General features: G+C 43.9%; 1 protein-coding gene across 1 annotated transcript; it reads left to right on the top strand.

The window, feature by feature from the left end:
• Positions 1-8,859: 8,859 nt before the first annotated feature.
• ENSA (endosulfine alpha) lies at positions 8,860-15,749 on the top strand. Its single transcript, XM_032302196.1, has 4 exons — positions 8,860-9,070; positions 10,630-10,755; positions 12,016-12,182; positions 15,001-15,749. The coding sequence occupies exons 1-4, from the start codon at positions 9,014-9,016 to the stop codon at positions 15,014-15,016; spliced, it is 366 nt and encodes a 121-aa protein (XP_032158087.1). The 5' UTR covers positions 8,860-9,013; the 3' UTR covers positions 15,017-15,749.
• The last annotated feature ends 8,177 nt before the right edge of the window (positions 15,750-23,926 follow it).

Raw genomic sequence — 23,926 nt, 5'->3', positions numbered from 1 at the left:
CTTGACCAAATCTACATGTTTTTGCCACATAAGTAGGCCCAGTAGATGTGCGTCATTTTCCTGATTTGAGGGAAAAAATTCAAAGCCAAAATTTTTCTTGCATTTCAAAGATGTTGAAATTCCTCCCACTCACATGTTGAGTACTTCTTCAAAGATTTCTGGATATTTAGTCATAATACCTCAAAATATTTCTGAGTTAGTCTAAAATTAAAAACAAAAATTTCTCCCCAGCTCTGTCACCTCAGCTTTTCTTAAACTCCAGATGGAGGCCAAGAAGTTCTTAGATAACTTAGGTTAAACTGGTTTATAATTAAACTAAATTAGGGGTGCCTGTAGGTTAAGCATCAGACTGGTTTCAGCACCAGTCATGACCTCATGGGTTGTGAGATCAAGCCCTGTGTCAGGCTCTGAAGTCAGTGCATCTGCTTGGGTTTCTCCCTCTCCCTGTGCTCCTCCTGACCCCCATTCTCACTCTCTCTCACTCTCTCAAATAAATAAATCTTAAAAAACAACAACTAAATTAAACTTTGTTTGGGTGTAGGAGAGATGGTTATGATCAAAGAGGGAAAAGTACAGAAGGTAGCAGAATAGCTGAATGGATTCTTTTTTTAAGGTTTACTTATTTATTTGAGAGAGAGAGAGAGCAGTAGGGAGGGGCAGAGGGAGAAGGAGAGGGAGAATCCAGAGACGACTGCCTGCTGAGTACAGAGCCTAACACCAGGCATGATCCCAGGACCCTGAGATCATGACCTGTGCCAAAATCAAGAGCCAGTGCTTAACCTACTGAGCCACCCTGGCACCCCAGATTCCTAAGAACATCATGAACATTTTAAAAAACTGAGCAAATACTTATTTTAAAATGCTTTTGGTAATACAAGACATGTTTAAAAATAGATGATTTTGGGGGGTGCCTGGGTGGGTCAGTCTGCTTGGGCATCTGACTCGGTTGCAGCTCTGGTCATGGTCTCAGAGTCCTGGGGTTGAGCCCCAAGTCTGGCTCCAGGCTCAACGCAGAGTTCTCCTTCTCTCCCTCTCTCCATCCCCTGGTACTCACTCACTCTCTCTCTCCCTCCCTCCCTCTCTAAAATTTAAAAAAAAAAAAATCTTTAAAAAAAAAGATGACTTTTTTGATTGAAGTGTAGTTGACATAAATGTATATTAGTTTCAGGTGAAAATAGTGATTCAACAATTCTATGCATTACACGGTGCTCCTTCCCATAAGTGTGGTCACCATGTGTCACCATACAATGTTATTACAAGATATTGACTATATTCCTTATGCTGTACTTTTTTTTTTAAAGATTTTATTTATTTGAGAGAGAGCACAAGCAGGGGGAGAAGAAGGCAGGAGAGGGAGAAGCAGACTCCCCGCTGAGCAGGGAGCCCGATGGGACACTCGATCCTGGGACTCCAGGATCATGACCTGAGCCGAAGGCAGAAGCTTAATTGACTGAGCCACCCAGGCGCCCCCTTAGGCTGTACTTTTCATCCCCATGACTTCTTTATTCCCCAAACCTCTCCCAGTTTCTTCTGTGTATTTGATTCTTTTTGTCTGTCTGTTTAAGGTAACGAGGATGGCTCTTCCATGATTTTCCATTAGTACTGCCCCTGCCCCTTGTCAGTAAGCCAAAACTGGAGTCATGAGACCTTGGAAACAGTGGCTGGTGACTGTGGGCAAAAATGTGCAGATCACTTTGTACACTTCTCTATACCCCCTTTTATTATCCAGTCACTTACCTGAACCAAGTGAAACAAGCGGCAGGGGTCGGGCAGTGGTGGGGGTGGGTGTTTGTTTTGCTTTAGCTTAAGACTTCTATTGAAACATACTTACAGAAAAGTACACGTGTAATAAGTGTACAGCTCCGTTTTCACAAACTGAACACACCCATGTAACCAGCACCAAGATTATGAAACAGAACATTACAAGCACTTCAGAAATTAGCCTTGTGCTCCCTCCCAGTTACTACCCTCTGAGTGTAACTTCTAACAGCACTGACCAGTTTTACCTTAACGGTGTTTCTCAGAAAAATGGAAAAAGCCTAATGGAGGAAAAGAAGTTGGAAAGGAGAGGTCCAGACAATCTCAAAAAGGAAGAGGAGAAGGGAAGAGGGAAAGAAGAGGAGGGAATGAGGATGAGGAGGGAGGGAAAACAGAGGTTTGAAGAAAGAGAATCTACCTGCTTGGCTGCCCAAGAAACCCAACAGTGATACTCTTAAGCTTTTCTCTTTCATGTGCCTGGGCACAGTTAAGTGTCTGCCTTCAGCTCAGGCTCATGATCCCAGGGTCCTGGGATCCATCCCTGTGTTGGACTCCCTGCTCAGGGGAAAGTCTACTCCTTCCTCTGCTCTTCCCTTGCTTTCTCTCGCTCTCCCTCTCCCCCAGATAAAAATAAAAATAAACCTTCTTTCTCCTGCTCCAGCCTCCTACCTCTTTAGCCACCCACCTCCGCTGACAGCCTTTTAAGGTTGAAAGCCCTTTGCTCCACTCCCTCACAAGTCTTAGGTAGCACCTTAAGTTTTTTTTTTTTTTTTTTAATTTTTATTTATTTGAGAGAGAGACAGTGAGAGAGCATGAGCGAGGAGAAGGTCAGAGGGAGAAGCAGACTCCCCATGGAGCTGGGAGCCTGATGTGGGACTCGATCCCGCAACTCCGGGACCATGACCTGGGCCGAAGGCAGTCGTCCAACCAACTGAGCCACCCAGGCGTCCTGCACCTTAAGTTTTATTAGTGATCCATTCTTTGGGGTTATAATTGTCCCCTTTCAGCTGAAGACTCTTTTAAATACAAAAACTACAACAAAGAGAAAGCTACTACCAGTAGATGACACCAGGTACATTTTCTTCCTTTTCTGTGATTTTCTCTAGGGCCTTCCCTGGGCCAATATTTCACATTGTAGCTGTTAGTTAAAGTTTATGTGATAATCCAAATTTAAAATGGCAACTGATAACTGATTTGGTATCTTCTGGGTAACATGTTGGCACTTTAATGCAACTTCAATGGAACTTCAATGGAATCGAAGGCCAAGATGAGGTATTTATGAAAAGAGGGGCTTTTTTGTTTTCAGGGAAAAAATTATAAAAGACTTTGAAATGAGCAAAGGGAATGCCTGGGTGGCTCAGTCCCTTAAGCGTCTGCCTTCAACTCAGGTCATGATCCTGGGACTGAGCCCCACATCGGGCTTCCTGCTCAGTGGGAGCCTGCTTCTCCCTCTCCCTCTGCCTGCTGCTCCCCCTGCTTGTGCTCTCTCATTCTCTCTGTCAGATAATAAAATCTTTAAAAAAAATTTTTTTTTTCTTTAACTCTCTACTATTCTGATCACTACTTTTCCTTAGGCTACACTTCAGGCCCATTCTAAGTATTTAAGTTTGTAAAGGAGGCAAGGAGAGGATATAGCTTGGTTAATTTCCTGTTATTCCCAGTTTGGCCCATCAGAGGGCGCAAACAGCATAGGTCTCAAACTAAGATCTGTCCGCAGTCTCACTTCTTTTTATTGGCCATTCTTCTGTAGCATGTAGCTAAAGCACTGACAAATTTTAGTGTTATTCCCAGATATCCCATATCATACTCTGTGAACAGATTTAGGTCCTGACTTGAAAAATTCAGACATAGACAAGAAAAAAAAAAAAACCTGTAAGATAAGTTCAAGTTCCCTTCTCTCCCTACTCCTTTCCTCCAATTTGCTCTTCTTGCTTTTCTGTAAATGGCACTTCACTTAGGAACCTGGGATTCATCCTTGGTTCTCTCCTCATCTTTATTCCCCACATCCAATATCCTTTGTCTCTTTAGCTCCTCTCTGTTCACATGGCCTCTGTCTTTGATCAGGCCTCTCAAGTCTTGTCTGGACTACCATAGTCAGAGGTCAAGCTGGTCTCCCGCCTCCCTCCAGACCACTCTCCACGCAGCTACCACAGTTAAATCTTTCCAAATCCCAAGTCTAACAATACCGTTTTCTTGGGGTACCAGGGTAGCTCAGTTGTTAGGCGTCTGCCTTTGGCTCAGGTATGACCCCGGGGTCCTCGGATCAAGCCCCACATCAGGCTCCCTACTCACCGGGAAGCTTGCTTCTCCCTCTCCCACTCCCCCTGCTTGTATTCCCTCTCTCTCTCTCTGTCCGTTAAATAAATAGGGTGCCTGAGCTCAGATGGTTAAGCATCTGCCTTTAGCTCAGGTCATGATCCCAGGGTCCTGGGATCAAGTCCCACATCGGGCTCCCTGCTCCTTGGGAAGCCTTCTCCCTCTGCCTCTGCCTCTCACTCTCTTGTGCCTCTCATAAATAAAATAAAATCTTTTTAAAAAATTAAATAAAATATTAATTAATAAATAAAATATTAAGTTCATAATGCCACCTTTAAAAAAAAATAACAGTACCATTTTCCTGCTTGAAATTGGGTTCCCCTTTGTCTTCATGAAACACCAAAACTTTGGCATGACTTACTAATCTCCTCAGGACCCCAGCGACCTAAACAGCTTCATGTTTTGCTGTTTCTACACAGGTTCCCAGATCAGCCTTATCTGTAGACTCTCTTTGGGGAGTTTTTCAAAAATACAGATTGGGCTAGTAGGATCTCTCTTCCCCGAGGAAGTTGTTACTCTTGCTATAGTTTCTTTCTCCCTTTCCCATTGTCCTCATTTACCCTCTAATCTTTTATAAGATAAGGAGGTCCTCTAAATTGTCTTCCTTTCCTCCCTCCTGCTGCCTACCAATCTCCGACCTTCCTATTCATCCTTATGGTCTCAGTTTAGGTTCTACCTTGTCTGAAACATTCCTTAACCAGCTCAGCCAGAGATGTTCTTTTAAACACTTAAAAATACCGGGGTTCCTGGGTGGCTCAGTGGGTTAAAGCCTCTGCCTTCGGCTCAGGTCATGATCTCGGGGTCCTGGGATCGAGCCCTGCATCAGGCTCTCTGTTCCGCGGGGAGACTGCTTCCCCCTCTCTCTCTGCCTGCCTCTCTGCCTACTTATGATCTCTCTCTCTCTCTGTCAAATAAATAAATAAAACATTTAAAAATAAAAAATAAACACAAATACAACTTATTTGGTAAGTGTCATAGATATTTACCTAATATTGTAGGTATTACAGTGTGGTGCCTTATGTATTTAAATAACATATATGTGTTGGAGACCTATAGCTCATTCTCAACATAGAGGTCACAGTTACCCCATCCTAACCTCCTTCCCTATGATTATGCTCTGAGACTTCCACATTTGTGACCTCACATTTACTTGATCACATCAAAGTCATGACTTTATAGCCATGCCATATCTGCCATCAATTATAATTATAGACTAGAGCTCATCATAACCTATAATTTCTCCACCTTCTTAGATACACAGTGAAATTCCCCTCTCACTGCAACCTCCTACTCTTCTGCCACCTCCTGTTATTCCCACCAAATCTGAGCTTCATCTGTGTCATGGCCAGTTCTTCATCTCCTTTCTATTCTGTCTTTCCTGAAAAGCCTAGATGACCAACAAACCAGCAAAGCAATCTAGACTTCCTCATTGTCCTTCCTCCACTGCTCCTTCTTTTGCAGTCCTTTGCCCTTGTTAACAGGATGTCTGTTTTCTCCATTCCAAAGCAGTCAGGAGTTACTGACCAAAGCCCCGGTGATTAGGACTATTACAAAAGCATACCCATCCAATCTCAGATCTTTCTTGCCGTTTTGAACCATTGCTATTTTCTATAGTGCTGTTTCTACCCCCATTTTCCCTAGATTCTCTATCCCACCCTTCCATCCCTTTTATTCTCCAAAGATTGATCTCAGAGAGCAAGGCCATTCAATGTGACCTCCCTAAATGTTTAGCTACTTCAAGATCTCTCTGTACATTTCCCTTCCAGCCTGTCTGCCTCTTTCCCTCTTGATCTAATGGTCTCCTCTGAGACTTTAATTTTTTCACTATCTCCTCTTTAAAATGGATAATTACATTTTCAGTTTCTCTCAATTAGACCCTTGCCTTTTCTGAAAACATGCTTGAATCTTTACTGTTTTCCAAAAAAGAAAATCCTCTACTGCTCCCTCTTCAGTTCATTGCTATGATTCCCTTCTTTGCCTTACTGTTCAATACTGTTACCACTTCCTCACTCTTTAACCACATGCAAGTAGTTTTGTCCCCACCATCTTTTTTTTTTTAAGATTTATTTATTCACTCTAGAGAGAAAGGGAGAGCATGTACACCCACACGCACGCACACACACACACACACACACACACACAAGCTGTGGAGAGGGGCAGAGGGAGAGGTAGAGAAAGAATCCTCAAGCAGAGCCCCTGCCAAGCACAGAGCTCAACGGAAGTTGGGGGTGACACAGGGCCTGATCCCAGGACCCCGAGATCTAACCCAAGTGAAATCAAGACTTGGATACTTAACCAGCTGAGCCACCCAGGTGCCCCTGACCTCTCCATCTTTAATTTCTGTGTCACTTTTTTCCTTGTTCTTCTCCTTACCCCTTTGATCTTGTGTGTCTGTGTCCCTCGCCACATTTTGCCCAGGTTTCCATTTTGGGGCTCTTTATCTCTTTCTCCTTTGGTGATATCATCTGCTTCCACAACTTTATTTACATTTATATTAAGAAGTTTTATTCATAATTACCTTCTACTTTTCTCCCAAACTCTAGGTCTACATTTCCTAGACCTCTAAATATTTAGCTCTGGAGGAGATCTCAGAGGTCTTTATCTAAGGCTTCATTGCCTGGATATCTCCACAAAATGGCCCACTGGTTTTAAAAAGTCAAAATGAAATACCTCATTTTATGTCTATTTCCAATTCCATTCCCACATTGACTCCTCTTCTTGAATTTTTTTTTTTAAAGATTTTATTTATTTGACAAGAGAGACACTGCGAGAGAGGGAACACAATTAGGGGGAGTGGGAGAGGAAGAAGCAGGCTTCCCACCAAGCAGGAAGCCTGATGCGGGGCTCGATCCCAGGACCCTGGGATCATGACCTGAGCCAAAGGCAGATGCTTAGTGACTGAGCCACCCAGGCACCCTTCTTCTTGAATTTATTGTTTCTGTAGTAATCCTGAAGCACATGGGGTCCAAATTCCCTATATGCATTCAGCTGTTAATCCCAAATACTCCATTGCCAAAGACTTTCTCAGTTAGATTCAGTTTTCTACACTCTCTAGTTTAGTATATGTGCTGCCGAAGCAAGCACTGCACTCTCTAGTTTAAATCCCAATTATCTCCCACCTAGAATATTGCAGTACACTCCTGGCTAGAGGGCCAGGTCTCTGGTGTCTTTCTGCCTGTAATTCTGAATTATTTTTATTCATTACCTCCACATTAATCTTCCTAAAGGGCAGTTCTGATCTGCCACTCTCTGGCCTAAAAATATTAAATGTCTCAGATGGCTTACTAAATTATTCACAAGTTCCTTATCCTGGCATTTAAAGCCCTACATATCTGCATTCAATTCTGTTTTTCTGGCCTTCATTTTGAGCCCTGTACCTAGAATACCCTTCTTGCCTTCATCTTTACCCAGCAAACTGCTAAGTTCTTCAAAACTTATTTCTGGGGTGCATGGGTGGCTCAGTTGGCTAAGGGTCCAGCTTTTGATTTTGGCTCCAATCATGATCTTGGAGTAATGGGATGGAGCCTCCCCACCCAACACACTTCAGGCTCTGCACTGATATGGAGCCGGCTTAAGATTCTATCTCTGCCTCTTCCCCCACGCAGTACATTCTTTCTTTGAATACAAAACAAAACAAAAAAAAACTTATTTCAAATACCACCTCCTTCATGAAGTCTTTTTGGGGGCTGGGGGTGTGGAATCTAAACTGAATTAGTCTTCCTTTGAACCCCTATAAGCACTTTAACACTTTTATTTCAATGCTTACCAGATTTTGCCTTCTATAATAATCTGTGATTTACAGTGCTTCCAGACTTTTCCAGAAGTACACCTAATTATACAGAAAATTGAGGAGATAGCCCCAAGACTGTCACAAGAAGCTGCCTGGAAAATTAAATTTTAGTATGAATTTTTGCAGTGTTATCAGTCTTAAACTAATGTTTGTTTTTAATATAAAACTGTGGACTAAGGCTCCAGTAAGATATGTCTAAAATCTCGTCTTAGGGATTTAGACTACACCTGGCACACTGTGAAAACCCTCCCCTCATGCCCACTAAACTAAGCTTTCTAAGGGCAGAGACTGTCTTACTCTGTATGTACCGCTGTAAAACTAATACATTACCATCTACACACAAACACTCAAATACTGTTGAACTGTGACTCAGGATACGTTAACTAATGTTAACTGTATTTACTAAATGTTTACCATGTACCTAGAACTGTGCTTTCCGTTTCAAGAACTTATTCTCCATGGGCTGACCTTGAACAAGTATAAAACTGTACAGATGAGTTAAATCATGGAACATAAAGTCATCTGTGCAAGACAACTTGGTTTGGGGGTCCCAGTCTCTCCGTTCCACACGCCAAGTACATCTGCAATAGTGATCAGTACCAACTTAAGGTGCACCCTGACCTCCAAATTATTTTCTGGAGATTGATAGTTTTCTGCTAACACTGCGCAAAGCTTAATCCTCTCCATCTGAAAGTAAAAGGTCGCCATCCTTTCCGCTCTCCAGTTCGAAGCCCAGCAAAGCCTTCCGGAAACCGAGTGCTAGAGCGGATGGAAATCTGGTCCCACCAAAGGAGCAAAAATGCCAAGGCTAGCAGCACCGCCCCTAGGATCCCCCACGGGCTTCCAATTGGTCCTTGGGGCTCACTCTCATTCCAGATTGGTGTTCCAGCTTGCCTGTCGCCTCCAAAGAATCCACCTTTAGCCAGTAACTATTGGTAGATCGTTACGTCATTGTCCCAGCTACCCCACTCTCATTGGCTCCCATTGGAAGGGGCGGACACAACGTCACAGGCAGGGGCCGCCATTTTGACTGAGCAACCCTAGTGACAGGAGCTGAAGCAGCAGCGCAGGTTGTCCCCGTTTCCCCTCCCCCTTCCCTTCTCCGGTTGACTTCCCGGGCCCCCTACACTCCACAGTCCTGGTCCCGCCATGTCCCAGAAACAAGAAGAGGAGAACCCTGCGGAGGAGACCGGCGAGGAGAAGCAGGTGAAATGGAGGGGGTGCGGGCGGGCGAGTCGGGGGCGACTGTGAGGGGCGGGAGACGGTCTCCCACCAGTGCGGATTGGTCGCCATGGTCTCAAGCTCTACAGGGGTTGGCCACTACTTGCATCACGCCGGGTGAGCTTCAACACAGCTTGCAGCTCTGGCGCTGATTGGTTGGGCCCATTATCAGTCAGTGCCTTGCTCTTCCTGATTAGCCAATAGGCCTACCGCTCTACTTATTGAAGCTGTGCTGTCATTGGCCAAGCTTGGGCACGGGGCGGGTGTTTGGAAACACTGGGTGAATGAAAGGGGGCCGGTGGTACTGGGAAGCGATGTGTGTTATTGGTCTATGGGGGTAAATGACCCAACAACCCAGGCCAGGGCCTCGCTTCAGAAAGCTAGAGGTGGAGGTAAAGACGTTTAAAAGATCGGCACCGAAAAGAGAGAAGTAGTAATTACTATGGCTAGTTTAAGGCGGCAACTTTCTCGAGACACCTATTTTGACGGTTAGGGATGGTCGGTTCCCCACCCTCAAGTCAGGAACGAATAGGCTTGAAGAGGACTAGAGTTCCATAAAGAATAATGGAGGTTAAACCTAGAAAAGACAGCAAAAGAGTCGTGACAAGAAAGACGCCACCCTCTTTCCACCACCACCCCGACTTCCAGGGTGGTGGAACTTAGTTCACCCACAGTTCTCTGGTGAAAATACCCCACGTAAATCTCTTATTGGGGCTTGTATCTGACTTACAACATTTAGTACGGGGCTCAGAGGTTCGTGAAAGGCAGCTGGTTATAACTGCCGGATTGTCAAGGGAAGGGAATGTAATTGCATTAAAAGAGCCACAAATTTGGCTTTAGGTCCTTTTTTAAAAAAAGCCACGAAAGAAAAGAGCATCGGGGCTCACAAAAAGCAAAAGAGTAATAACAACAGTGTGACCCTCCTGCAAACCAATTGAATGCTCTTGACATGTTCCTCAAACTTCCATCACTTGGCCCACTTGGGAAGGTGTTGACTTTTTGGCAACAACTGTGAGTAAATACTAGTGAACCTCCTATATCTTAATTTTCCTGAGCTTAAAAATAGTGTCATTTTCATCTCTGTATACCTGTCACCTTCCTACCTAATGTTTATGGAAATGCTGAAGCAATGTTGTTCCATTACTAAGATGGAGATTTTTGGAGGCCACATAGCGCTAGTCTCCTCCATAGAGAGACTCATCAGATGATTACCTTAGACTCTGGAAAAGAGAACATCTCAGTAGAATTATCCCATTTAATTTTATGTTTGACCTGTACTGCATGTTAGGGACAGCCAGGGAACTTTCCTATTCATCTTGGGTTACCAGAAGCCCTGGTTAGCTTTTTTCTCTCTTTGTCTGGGTTTCTTCACAATACAGTCATCTTGAACTTCATCGATTGAACAAAGTTCTAGCTTTATTTGGGAGCAGAATAGAAACAATGTTTACAAGAGGTAGATCACTAGGAAAAATTAATAGTATAAAAGTTATTAGATAATAGAAGCAGTTGCTTCTCGGTATAATTGGCCCATTTGTTTCCTCCAGGACACACAGGAGAAAGAAGGTATTCTCCCTGAGAGAGCCGAGGAGGCAAAGCTAAAGGCCAAATATCCAAGCCTAGGACAAAAGCCTGGAGGCTCAGACTTCCTCATGAAGAGACTCCAGAAAGGGGTATGGGACACAATATCTTATTCTCTTACTTTGGAGCCAAAGGGGGCTTTTGGGATGAGAACTGTAGAGCTTCTCTTAAATGCTTATCTGGAGGTTTTGTTGTTGGGCAGTAGTAGAGAGCAATTAGAAACTTGTAAAGAGCAAGGCAAATGATTATAAGTCCCTGATAATGGTACCATACAGGATATTAAGGCTTAATGTTGAAACATTTGGGTATGGGGCATTAGGGGATTGAGGGAAAGAAGGACATTAGAAACTGAAATGCTGACTTCCCCAGGCATATGTGTGTTTAGATGATGGGAGTTTTAGGACTATACTTTTTAAGGTGAGAGCTACATTTTGGGGTGCATGATTTCAAAAAAAGATCAAACCATCTGTCCTCTAGACTTCTTCAACTTGAAATGAATAGATTTCTTCAGACCCTTGAAATTAGTACCAGTCAGTAACTGTACTCCCTCAAGAGATATTTTTTCATCCAGGGTAGCCCTCCTCACCAAGGGAGGGTGCGCCTTCATAGCCGTGTAGCTCCTGATCAGGTTTCTCTGTCCCCAGAAGTACCTAAAACTAACTGAGGGATTATAAGTCATTAGACTGGAGTGTGTTCCTAGGTATGGATGAAATGGACAGTAAAACAGATTCCCTGTGGAGAACCCTAGTTACTGAGTCTTAGTCACAGATGATGATGTGATGCTGATTTGCAGTTTACCTTGCCGTAGGCAAGGCAGGCGTGGGCAGGCTGTCACAGCCATGGAACATGTGTGGGAGCAGTGGGAGTCAGAGGAAAAGTACATAATCCTCATGAACAAACCCAGTTTCTATTCATGGTCTGAGGGAATCATTTCTAATTTTGAGATTGTTGACTTGAGGTTGCCAGATTGATGCTTCTTTATATCTTATTATTTATTTCCTTGGCACCAGATCACTGGGACACTGACCGGTCCTCAGTAAGCCTTTATGAATAGTCAGTAATTTGGTTGAACCATACAGTACAGATGGGTGTATAAAGGATGTGGGGGCTATCCCTTAACTCCTAAAATCTATATTGTAGCAAGGAAACTACTTACATACCTGAAAAGGTCAGAACACAAAGGGGAGAAGACATAGTACAGGTACTTAATGCTAAACTCTGTGTGCATGAGGTTAATCAAGGAAGACTGGAAAGATCTAAGATGATGAGGGTTTATAATGGATGTGAGTCTCCTTGCTTTTGAGGTAGGCCAGAGTTCCTCACTCAGTTAAAATATCCCTCTTGTCTCTTAGCAAAAGTACTTTGACTCAGGAGACTACAACATGGCCAAAGCCAAGATGAAGAATAAGCAGCTGCCAAGTGCAGGACCAGACAAGAACCTCGTGACTGGTGACCACATCCCCACCCCACAGGATCTTCCCCAGAGAAAGTCCTCACTCGTCACCAGCAAGCTTGCGGGGTAACCTGGGCCCCCCCTTTGTCCCCTTCCTCACCCACTGGACTTTTGTATATAATAAGCAGGGATGGAATGAGCACTAGTTAGCTCTTCTCAGCTTGCTAGCCAGAAATGACTGTGATTCTGCTGGGGGCTGCTAAGAAGGTGATGTGGGTTGGAAAGGGGTTCTGAGTTCATTTCTTTGATTAAATTGAGATTTCCACACCCTCATTGTAGCCCAGGTAGGGTCCCAAGAGTGAGAGACTAGGATTAGATCTTGCTGCAAATGCTCTTTTTTTCTTTTGTATGAGAAACTGTGGAGATGCGATTTTTCCTTTTGGAAGAGACTCTCCCAAAACTGGCTGGGCTAAGTCTTGGGAATAATTTGGTAGGTTTACATCCAGAGGCTAACTTGACATAGCTGGGAAAGGTAGAGTGAATGAGATCTGTTTTCTGTGCTTCTAAGTGTTTTTTTCCCTTAGGCTGCTATTGCTTCGTGTTTCCATTATGGCAGGTTTAGAGAATCCTCAAAAAGAAAAAGTGGTTTGCTTGCCTCAAACTGCAGTGCCCACTTAACCTCCCTTACTCAGAGAGTCTCTGACAGTTGGCCCTGGCTCTTACATAATGTAAAGATTGGAGCACATCATTTACATGAAATGGGTACCTTCTCTCTCTCTTCCAGCATGTTGCTTTTGCAAGTATGGGGTAGTGGAAAGAGCACTGGGTTTGGAGTTAAGATATGTGGGTTCTAGTTGCCCTCTGAGCAGAACTGGTGTGTAAACTTGGTCAAGTCATTTAACCTCTATGGATTTCTATTTCCTCATCTGTAACAGAAGTGAATATAGATAGGATTGATTCAAATTTAAAATTCATTTAACTGCCAGCTGAAAAAAAAGTCTTTGCTATTTTTGTAAAACTAAATGAGGAAGACCTGTGGCTGAGCCCACAGAGGGGAACCATTTGAGGACTGCATGAGGAGAGAGGACATTGAGATTTGGGAGGTACAGGTTCAGTCAAGGAGGCCTCAGAAGTATCGTGGTCTTAAGGGTCAAAGAAAAAGTTCTAAGAAGCTAGCTTCTATGGAAGCTTCTTGTCTCTGGCCCCACCCACTCTCCTGGCCTCCAGTCTGAACCTTTGCTACAAAAACCTGCTGTGGCAGCCCAGCTGTGGGTCTGAGGACACATGCTCAGTCACACATATTTGGTGGATTCCCACGTTTCAGATGTAGTCAGATGCCAGGTGTGTTCTTAGGGAGAACAGAAGAAAAGGGACAAGCTGAAGCCAGCCTCCAGGCCTTGGAACTGTGGCAAGGCTAGAGCAGCAGGTTCTTAGGAAGATGATTTACCTGGGAGGAAGCTGGTGGGGGAAGGTGATAAGGGAGAGAAAGCTCTGCCATCCTAGATGCAGGTAACTCAGCCCCTGTGGGATGAGTAGCAGCAATCGGACTCATGAGCAGGTGGGGGAGAGTGGTGCTGGTGGCCAGCACCCTCAGCCTACTTAACTTGACCTGAATCCTACTGCTAGTTAGCACAGAGATGGCCAGGGAAAGAACCAACTGTTCAAGAGAGCAAGATTCTGTAATCCTCTCTTGCCCTCTTACCTCATAAATTCTGATATGCCAAACATTTGGCCTGATGATGCACATGTGGGGTGATGGCAGGTGTGTATACTTCTTTCCTGACTGGCCATTCACTTTTCAGGCTGTCGCTCAGACTGGATAGGAGGGAGTTGGTGAGGAAGGAATGGAGAGAGCAGGATCCCTGGATTCCCTGGCCCCCAGACTCCTTTGACTGTCACTTGTAATTGTATATAATTTTTGTGTTTCTTGCTCCATTCCTCATGCTGTCTTCCTTAGTCTAAAGTCTGTGTGGGACGGGGAAATTGCCGAACATCCTTGTATAGTTTCCTCAACTGTCGCAGCCATGTTGTACATATAGATATGTCATGTTATTATATATATAAATATATATATAATTTTGTACGTTTTCTTCATCTCCGATCCTCTCGAATTTTGTACTTTTTTCTTTTCTGTCCGAGCTGCCTTCTCTATTGGTCATTTGAATCCTCAAGGCTGAGGTCACGAATCTGTTTTTTTAGGAAGGAACAGAGGAAATAGGGAAATCAGAAACTGTTGGTCTTGCTTGCTCTCTGTACCTGGTCGTCTTCAAGGCTAAGAAAACAAAGAAACGAGCCACATTGTGTATTTGCCACCTGTTTGCACAGTATGAAATACATCACTTTGTGGCAAAGAAGGGTCATTCCCAAATCCAAATCCAAATCACCTCGATTAAACCTAGATTATTAAATCCACTCAGAACAACATGTGTATTGCCAGACCCCAGCTTCCATGCTGTCCCCTCCTCATCACTGTGTGTGTGTCCCCATTAGCCTATGCTGCTGCAGCTGGCTGTGCCATGCCTGTGAAACCAAGCCTGCCCTAAGCCAGGCAGCTTAATCTCCTGCACACCTTGAGTTATTTTGATCTTGTCTAAAGAATTTTCTGTATTGCTTTCATGGGTATTTCCAGAAAGATGGAGAACACTTTGTTTTGTGGATAGAAAAAAACTGAAATTCTCTCCTCCCTTTCTCTCTCCCCTCCCCTTTTCTCCCTCCCTCCTCTCTGTCTCTCTCCCTCTCCTCCGCCCTCTTTCTCCCTCTCCCCTCTCCTCTGTCTCTCTCTCTTCTCTTCAACTCTCAGTGGATTGGATTCAGGCTTGTGCCAGGTAGCCTAATGACTGTTAAGTATGGAAGAGTCCTGGGGTAGGGACGGGGATGGAACATCGGGTTTTTTCCCCTATTACTTGACAGTGTTTTCTTTTTCTTCTTCTGTGTTCGTCCGCAGTGGCCAAGTTGAATGATGTTGCTCGGGGCTCCGCCAGATCCTGAGACGCTGCCCTCCTGGGTCCTGTGCTGGCTCCTGCCCCTCCCTGCTTTTGCAGCCAGGGGTCAGGAGGTGGCTCGGGTGCGGGCTGGAGAGGCAGAAGCCCCTGCCCGTCGGTGTCCCAGCGCATGGAGCCCCTTGGGCTGAGCACCAAGACCCTGAACCTTTTTTGTTTTACCTTTTTCCAAATAACTGTTGGGAGAAATCTCAGTGAAATCCTGGAGGGGATGGGAGGGGGTGGGGGGTTGTGGGTGTGGTGTTTAAGAGGGTGGGGTGGGAAATTTGTGGGGGATATGAAATAGGGCTTGGAGTTGATAAAAACATTCCTGACTATCCTTCCTAACCATGTGGCTGGTGTGGGATGGGTGTGAGGGGGAGGAATGGCATAGACTCCAGATGAGGAGTTCTAATTCAGCTCTGTAGAAAAATGCCTTGTTTGCTTGGATGTGGCTGGGGATCTGGTGTCAGATTTAAAAAAAAAAAAAACTGTCCATCTATATATGACAGATGGAAACAGCTCCTCTGGTTCTGCAGAGCAAGCTGAGAACACAGTTAATGTTAATTGCTCACTGAAAAAAGTGCTGTCCTTGAAATAGATTTGCTGTGGGGAGAAGGGCAGTGAATGTGGGGAAAGGGGGCCATGAGCGTGGGGAGACCCACAGAGCCCAGGAGACTTTTTCAGTATTTGAAATAAAAAAAAAAAGAAAAAAAAGAAAAAAAAAGACGACGACCCACAAAAAAACACAACCCAGAAATATTCTGAAGCACTTGGTGTGTTTTATTGGGGTTTGGGGAAAGGGAAGAAAATGAAACTAAAGACACCATTCAGGGGAGAAGCTGGTGTGGGGCCTTGAGTTCTAAGGAATAGGGGCCCTTAATATGGGATATGAATTGGGCTCCCTGCTTCCATCACTCCGGGAGAGGGAATTAGGGATGTTAGCATATAGATCTGTCCTTTTGTTTCTGTAGCTAATGTAGAAGATGTGTCAGCCTCAGGTTTTGGCTCACAAAATGAAGAATTTGACCTAAATAGTTTATAACACCTACAGCTTAGTTCAGGCTAAGCAAAAAAGAAAAGCCCACTCTCCCTCTTCCCTTTTCAGTCTTCCATTCTTTCATAAGTTCTGTCTGTGAAGGAGAAATGTGACCTCTAGTAACAAGCCAAAAGGAACTCAAGCCTTTCTGCTTGTGGCCAGCGGGGGGCAGAGTGACTCCTTTCCTCACCACTTCCGAAGCATGGCCAGAATCCTGCCACTTAAGAATGTAAAAACTGCTTATGAATGTATTGTAGAAAAGAAAGATACCAAAAAACTCACCTCTGTCTGACACACACAACATTCACATGTGGTAGTCTACTTGCCCATTTTTATCCAGCTTTGAGTAGGAGAGTATATTATATTTTCCCAAATGTGATTGGCTTCTCAAATGAGTATGCACCAAGGAAGATAAAACAAAGGTCCAGTCGGCCTAGATATTCCAGACAACTCTCGAGCTCACTGAGGGGGAAGGATACTTCCAAACTGGACTAGGAATGTTGTTCTCAGCATCTAACTCATTCTTTCTCCTTAATCAGAAGGTTTCCAAATATGTTCAGCTACTCAGGATGTTACTGACTTGTTCTCTCCTGATTTACCCAGGGGATTGTGATGCCTCCTAACCATTGGCCTTTCTGAGTAAGCTAGTGGTATGGAGATGCATTAAAAACATTCCCTGCCTTTGTGGGGTTTATTGTCTTTGTGGAAGAAAAAGTTATGCGGAAGTTCACATACTACTTCAGAAGTTATAAACTCAAAGCTAGGAGCTACACACACACACACACACACACACACACACACACACTGTAGAATGTTTACTGTGGTGGGGTTAGCGAGTCTTCTCATCCCTATTCCCCTTAAACCAGTCCCATGACTTCTTTTTGAGCATGCCTTCTCTAGTGTATGTTTGCCAGATGGATACTGCTGGGGAGTGAGATCAGTGAGGCTGAATGTGGGATCATTCAGTGCAGTTTCATTTTTAATACAGATAAAGAAGTGGAAGTATAAAGATAAATTACTTATAAGGTGGCAAAGTTAGTTCACTGAAGAGCTTGAGATAGTATCTAGGCTTTTTTTTTTTTTTAAATAGGCTCCATGCTGGGCATGGATCCCAATACTGGGCTTGAACTCAGGACTCTGAGATCAAGACCTGAGCTGAGATGCTCAACCAAGTGAGCCATCCAGGCGCCTTATATCTAGGCTTTTATATGACTTTTCCATTATTCGTGGCTTCCCTGGTCCTTGGTTTTAAGCTGTAGTCTTAGGAATCCTGGGGTGCCAAGAAAGGATTGTGGCAGTCTCTGTTACAGTATAAAACCTTGCCATCCCTTCTCCCTCACTCTTACACTGTACCGCCACGCAACTAGAACAGACTGCTCTGCACTGCTTCAAAGCGCAATTCCTGCCCATATTCCAAAGAATGGAGTCAAGAGTTCTTCATTCCTCCAACATGGCTGAGTGATGATTCTGCTGACAAGCCTCTCAGCCATCTGATACACAGGGTGGCAGGGATGAAGTCACCATGATTATTGTCCAGCAGCATTTATTTTAAGCTGATGTGGCCTGGGCATGGAAAACCTTGGGTAAAAGACAAATAACTTGGAGAGCTGCCTTTCAGAAGATCTGCAGTGAGAAGCAGCACCCACACAAGCAGCCCTGGGGTGCGTAGTGCCCTCTACTGGGCCTTGAGGGAGGTTACCAAGGAAAGGGAAGTTAAGCCAGGAAGGAAGCATAAAAATAAATGCAAATTCATGTCATTCTAAGCAGGATGCCAAGAGCCAAGGGAAGGAGAATCAGGAGGTAAGTTGATAGCTGAAATTTCTTAGAGATTGGGGGCTCATTAATGATAAGGTAGAGGCATCCCAGAGGCTTGGGCCAGTCTGTTCATTCACATCTAACTGTTGAACACTCACTTTGCAATTAGAAACATCAGCTATTGTTGGGCAGATAGACAATATAAGAGATGGTGTTTGCCCTGGAGGAACTTGGAGCTTCATTGAAACAGCACTTCAACATATGATGCAAGACTGCATAGCATGATGCAGTCAGGCTGTGGTAAAAGAATTCTCTTGGTTTCCGCTCAGGTGGTGATCTTAGTTAGGGTCATGAGGTTGAGCCCTGCATCAGGCTCCACGCTCAGGGCAGAGTCTGCTTGGGTTCTCTCTCTCTCAAATAAATCTTTTTTTTTTTTTTTTTTTAATTGCAGGGGCACCTGGGTGGTTCAGTTGGTTCAGTGTCTGACTTCGGCTCAGGTCGCGATCCCAGGGTCCTGGGATGGGCTCTCTGCTTAGCAGGGAGTGTGCTTCTCCCTCTCCTGCCTTTTTCTCCCCATGCTTGGGCCCTCTCACTCTTTCTCTCTCTGTCAAATAAGTAAATAAAATCTTAAAAAATAAAAACAGATTCTCAGAAGGGAAAATCCAAAGGGCTAGAATCATTAGGTAAATATTACTGGTGGAAATGGAAATTGAACTGGGCCTTGAAAGATGGGTGGTACTTAAATAGTCCAATTCAAGGGGCACCTGGGTGGTTAAGCCTCTGACTCCTGGTTTTGGCTCAGGTCGGGAGATCTAGCCCTAGGTCAGGCTCTGTGCTCCCTATCCCTCTGCCCCCACTCTCTAAAAATAAATCTTTAAAAAATAATAAATAGTCCAGTTCAATTACGTAATAAAAGTCCAAAATATGCCAGACACTGTGCTAAAATAAAAGTGATATGTGCTTTCTTTTTCCACCTGAAGAATCCACACTATAGTGTTACACTTGGGTTGTAGAGGCCTAGCTACATAGAGATACAGGGATGAGTAAGTAATTGCTAAATGTTTTGAGTACTTAGGATGTGTCAAGCCCCATGCTACGTGCTTAATTTACATCCTCTCATTTATTCCTCACAGCAGTTCTCTGAGTAGGCGGTCATCCTGCTGCCATTACACAAATGAGGAAACTAAAACAATAACTTGCCCAAGTCCCATAGCTTCTGAGAGTGGAGGCACGAGTCACTCCAATAGCTGCAAAGGGCTAGGGAAAGAGTGATCAGGAAGACTTTCATGAAGTAAGGTCTGAGAGAGGAACAGGGCTTCTCCAGAAAGATAAGGAGATAAGGGCCTTTTTTTTTTTTTTAAGATTTTATTTATTTGACAGAGAGTGAGATCACAAGTAGGCAGAGAGGCAGGCAGAGAGAGAGGAGGAAGCAGGCTCCCCGCTGAGCAGAGAGCCTGATGTGGGACTCGATCCCAGGACCCTGAGATCATGACCTGAGCTGAAGGCAGAGGCTTAACCCACTGAGCCACCGAGGCGCCCCGATAAGGGGCATTTTGATAGACCAACAGTCAGAGGAGAATGAGACAGTGTGGAATGGGTGGTGCTTCAGCAACAGGATTGAGTCCCAGGGAGGGGCTGGTCCACAGCCAAGAAGGTAGACAGGAGCCAGATGACAGAGGATATGGCAGGCAGGCAGGCCTCGGGACCACTGAGGGGATGACAGAGAAAACACCTGGTCAGATCTGTGTTTTAGGGAGGTTACTGCCAAATTGTGTGGAGAAGGGATTTAAATTAAAGGTGAAGGATTTAGCAATCACTGGTTCTAGTGTTAAGTTGTCTGGTTTTTATTTTATTTTATTTTTTAAAAGATTTTATTTATTTATTTGACAGGCAGAGATTACAAGTAGGCTGAGAGGCAGGCAGAGAGAGAGGAGGAAGCAGGCTCCCTGCTGAGCAGAGAGCCCAATGCGGGGCTCGATCCCAGGACCCTGGGATCATGACCTGAGCCGAAGGCAGAGGCTTTAACCCACTGAGCCACCCAGGCACCCCAAGTTGTCTGGTTTTTAAATTCTGATTTTGATCTATTTTGGTAACTCAGGACAAGTTTCCTAAACTCTTTGCTTCAGTTCATTTGTAAAATAGGAATGATATGGTACCTACATAAAGGGTGTTTGTGCTGATTAAACAAAATAAGGCATGTAAAGCCCTTCAGGGATTGTAAAAGCACATGAGATGTGGTTTCTGTGCTCATGGAGCTCACAGACTGTAGGAGGATGTAATAAAGCCTGGTAGCCAGATAATTAGAATACAAATGGGAAAGAGGGGATAAGCACAAAATGCTCTGGAAGCACACACCTAATTTGGAGGTGGAAGAATAGTCAGGAAAATCCTTTCACAGAGAGTAGTTTATAAGCGGAAATCTGATGGAGTAGTAGGACATAGTCACGTAAAGGGGTTAGACTGGGAAAGGGGGGGTCTTCCAAATGGAAGGACAGCATGTAAAAAGATTTAGAGGTAGTGCATTCTGGGACCTCAAAATAACTGAGGGGCATGTGGGTGGCTCAGTCAGTTGAGTGTCCAGACCCCGGTTTCACCTTAGGTCATGTTCTCAGGGTCAAGAGTCTGGGCCCACTCAGCAGGGAATCTGCTGGATATTTTCTCTCTCTCTCCCCCTCTCTGTCCCTGCCCCGCTTGTGTACTCTTTCTTTCCCTAAAATAAATAAATCTTTAAAAAAGAATAATAATTGGGAGTAGCTGTAGGATACCAAAGAGCAGAAGGGGTGCAGAGAAATGGGTGGAGGGAAGCGAGAGTCCAATCACAAAAGGCCCAAATTTTGAGCAAGGGAATGACATAATCAGATTGGCTCTTGAGGAAAATCTTTCTGACAACAGTGTGGGCAAGAGACTGGAGAGGGTAAAATTGATGTATTTAGAGGCGCTGTTAAGAGGTTAAAGTTAAGGGATATGGTTGTGAAAAGAAAGACACTGATTCAATTGGTGTCAGAATAAATTCGAAGCAGCAATGAAACTGAAGTGCAGTCACTCCACTCAGTTATCTGTTTCCATGGGCTAGTTATGAGGAAGACAGACTATTGTGTTGCTACAGTGGTATAGGTTAGGTATGATTAGGAATTACAAAAGGTAAAGACAGTGGGGATGAAGAAAAGTGGACAAACTCAACAGATAATACATGGAAAGTACAATCAACAGAACTTGATGGGGGCATGTGACTTGAGAAGAGACAGGACTCTAATAAAAAATTCCTGGGTTACTGGGTAGAAGATGCTACCATAACCTTAGAGAGACACCACTACTGGAAGGGCAAGTTTATCAAGGAAGATAATGAGTTCAGTGTTGCAGAAGGGATGATACGAGGTGCCTCTAGGACATCCAAGAGTAGATGACAGGGAAGTTATTGGATTTATGAGACTAGAGGTTGGAGAAGTCAAAATAGGAAATGTAGATTCTTTGGATTTCAAGATATATTTAGTAAAACCATGGAAGTGAAAGCATATAAGAGCAGAAAGACTGGAGGCCTGATCCTGATGAAAGCTAACATGTGAAGGGAATAAAGAAAAGGGCCCAACAAAATAGAAGAAGCAGGAAGATATGGTGGTGCGCAGTGGCAGTTTATTGGAAGAACTGGGTCAGTCAGTCAGTCAATAATGTAAAATGCTACTGGAGGTTGATGAAGCAAAAAATTAGACTATCTCACCTATGTAATAAAAAATGCCCAAAAATGTCAAAGAAATGTGCCACATGTATGTCCACTTCCTGTACTTTCCAAGATTTTGGCAATGAGCATATATTTGATAGAGGTCACTTTAATTCTAAAAATAATAAAAATCTCAAAAAAATTTTTAAGAAATGGACTAAAGGATGTCCATTTAATTTGGCAGTTAGTAACCATTTTGACCCACCAGTGTCAATGGATCATCTTGTCTATCGAACTGAGTAGTGTGGGAAGACTGATGTTGTTTTAGGATGGGCATGATTTAAGCACATTTACTGACTGAGTGAAAGGAACAAGTAAAAGGCGAAGCTCAGAAGAAAATGATAACTTTGGTTCTGAAGAGAAAGGAATGGATGAAAATGAGTTCAGGTGGATATGGTCAATTAAATACTTCAACAAACACTTATTAAGCAGTTATTATGCACCAACCACTATGCAAGGGGAGGTGCTGGGGTTAGTCTAGCGGAAAGCCAGCTAAGTAGGAAATCGGTCTCAAGTAGGAAGATACTGCAGCCTGCTTGAGACTCAAGGTGAAAATATAACAATGGGTAAACTCACAGCGTTTGTGACTGGGGGTCGCTGATCGATGGGAGTCCTTGTCTGACAGCTTCATTGTTCTTGGTGGAGATGTAAAGTTCCTAGTTGACAGGGAGGTGGGAGTTAGGGGGTTTAAGAGTATCCATAGTTTAGAAGAGAGGATGAAAGGGAAAGGAATGGAAGACAGCTGACAATACTACTAAGTAAAAGGTTTAGGGAACAGTGTTGAGGGCCTAACAGATTGGAAACCATGACCGTATAACACTTGGAATGTGTAATCTACTGGAATGGTCACCATTCTGTATATTTCTGCTACTTTCTCTAGCAACACCCAGCTGCCTGGGTACAAAATCAGAGAAGATACATTATCGTTTAGCTCCTGGATCATGATTTGTAGACACAGGGAGTGGACTCACAAGGGAAAAAGGGGATGAAAGGTGCTGGAGGAGAGTTCAAGAAATCTACCTGATTCAGACCGGCTAAGAAGGCAGGCTAAAGAAGTATGATCAACTCTGGTCAAGAAGAGTCGTGATAAGGTCAAAGGGCTGATGATTTAGAAGTCAAAGAAGTGATTAAGCTGGAAGCTTGGGACCTGGTATGACGTTAAGAATTGAAGATTTTAGAGTTGGAACTCTTCTATGTAATGACATGGGTAATAGGAACGGGGGTCTGAAGTGGAGTAAAAATAAAGGTCATTAGAATGTTTAAAGAACAAGGGAGTTCCCACATCCAGTTGCAAAGGTAGGTGGCTCATGTATTTGTGGTTTTGTTGTTACCTTTTGTTAAACCCAACTGTATTTTTTTTTATAAAAGATTAAAGCATTTAGCTTAGAAAATAATAACAAAGAAGAATTATGGGTGTGGAATGTTGGATCAGTAAATCAGGTTGTTGGAATGAATCCAGAATTATGCAGGATTAGGGAGAAGATCAGGCCTAGTACCATCCTGGTATAGAAGTGACCAGGATCAGCAAAGATCATAAAGGAGAGTTGAGCCTGATGGAATGAACTCCAAAGCAAGAGGAATGGCATGTAAATACCTTGGAAGAATAATGACCTGAAAATGACCTTAGGGAGCTAGAAGTACTTCAGTTTCCCCACTTCCTGACATTGGAAGGGGGAAAAAAAACCTCTAGGGCTGCAAACAAAGCAGTGTCTTAGGGGAAACCAAAATGTAATTTGAATGAGTGGGTTGAGGGAAATTTTCTAAAGAGTTTCTGTGTGAGGCATCAGAGAAATGCGTAGACCAGAGGTGAACGTATAAGTGAGTGGGAGAGTTCTACATCTGGGGCAGAATCCAAACCCCTTTTGCAATGAATTAACCTTAAGGTTCCCAGCTTTGCTTTAAAAGTTGTTTGGTATCCGTGCTGACTGAAGGCCCCAGTGGGTTATAAAGCCCAGTCTCAGGCCTGCCTGAGTGACAGGTGCTGAGTGGTAAGTTAAACGTGCCAGCTCTGAGAAGGCATTCTAGGGGAAAAAAGAGAATGGAGCAGTAGTTTTAAACTGATTACAAAGAGGAACAAGTAGTCTACGGCCATACCACCCTGAACACGCCAGATCTCGTCAGATCTCGGAAGCTAAGCAGGGTCGGGCCTGGTTAGTACTTGGATGGGAGACAAAGAGGACCAAGTAGGCTAGACTAAAGCAGACAACTGGAAGAGGGTCCTTCACTCATTTCACAAGTACGTATTGAACTACCAGGACTTTGTCTTATTTATTGGCATATCCCCGCCTTCAAGAATGGAACATAATATGTGCTCAGTAAGTATCTGTTGAAGGAATTGCTCATTGTGAGTCTATCAATACTCAGAAAAAATTACGAAGAGTAG

Source organism: Mustela erminea, chromosome 10, assembly GCF_009829155.1.
Source record: "Mustela erminea isolate mMusErm1 chromosome 10, mMusErm1.Pri, whole genome shotgun sequence".
Lineage (NCBI taxonomy): Eukaryota > Metazoa > Chordata > Mammalia > Carnivora > Mustelidae > Mustela > Mustela erminea.
Note: the sequence above shows the minus strand (reverse complement) of the source record. Positions and strands in the feature narration are given on the sequence as shown.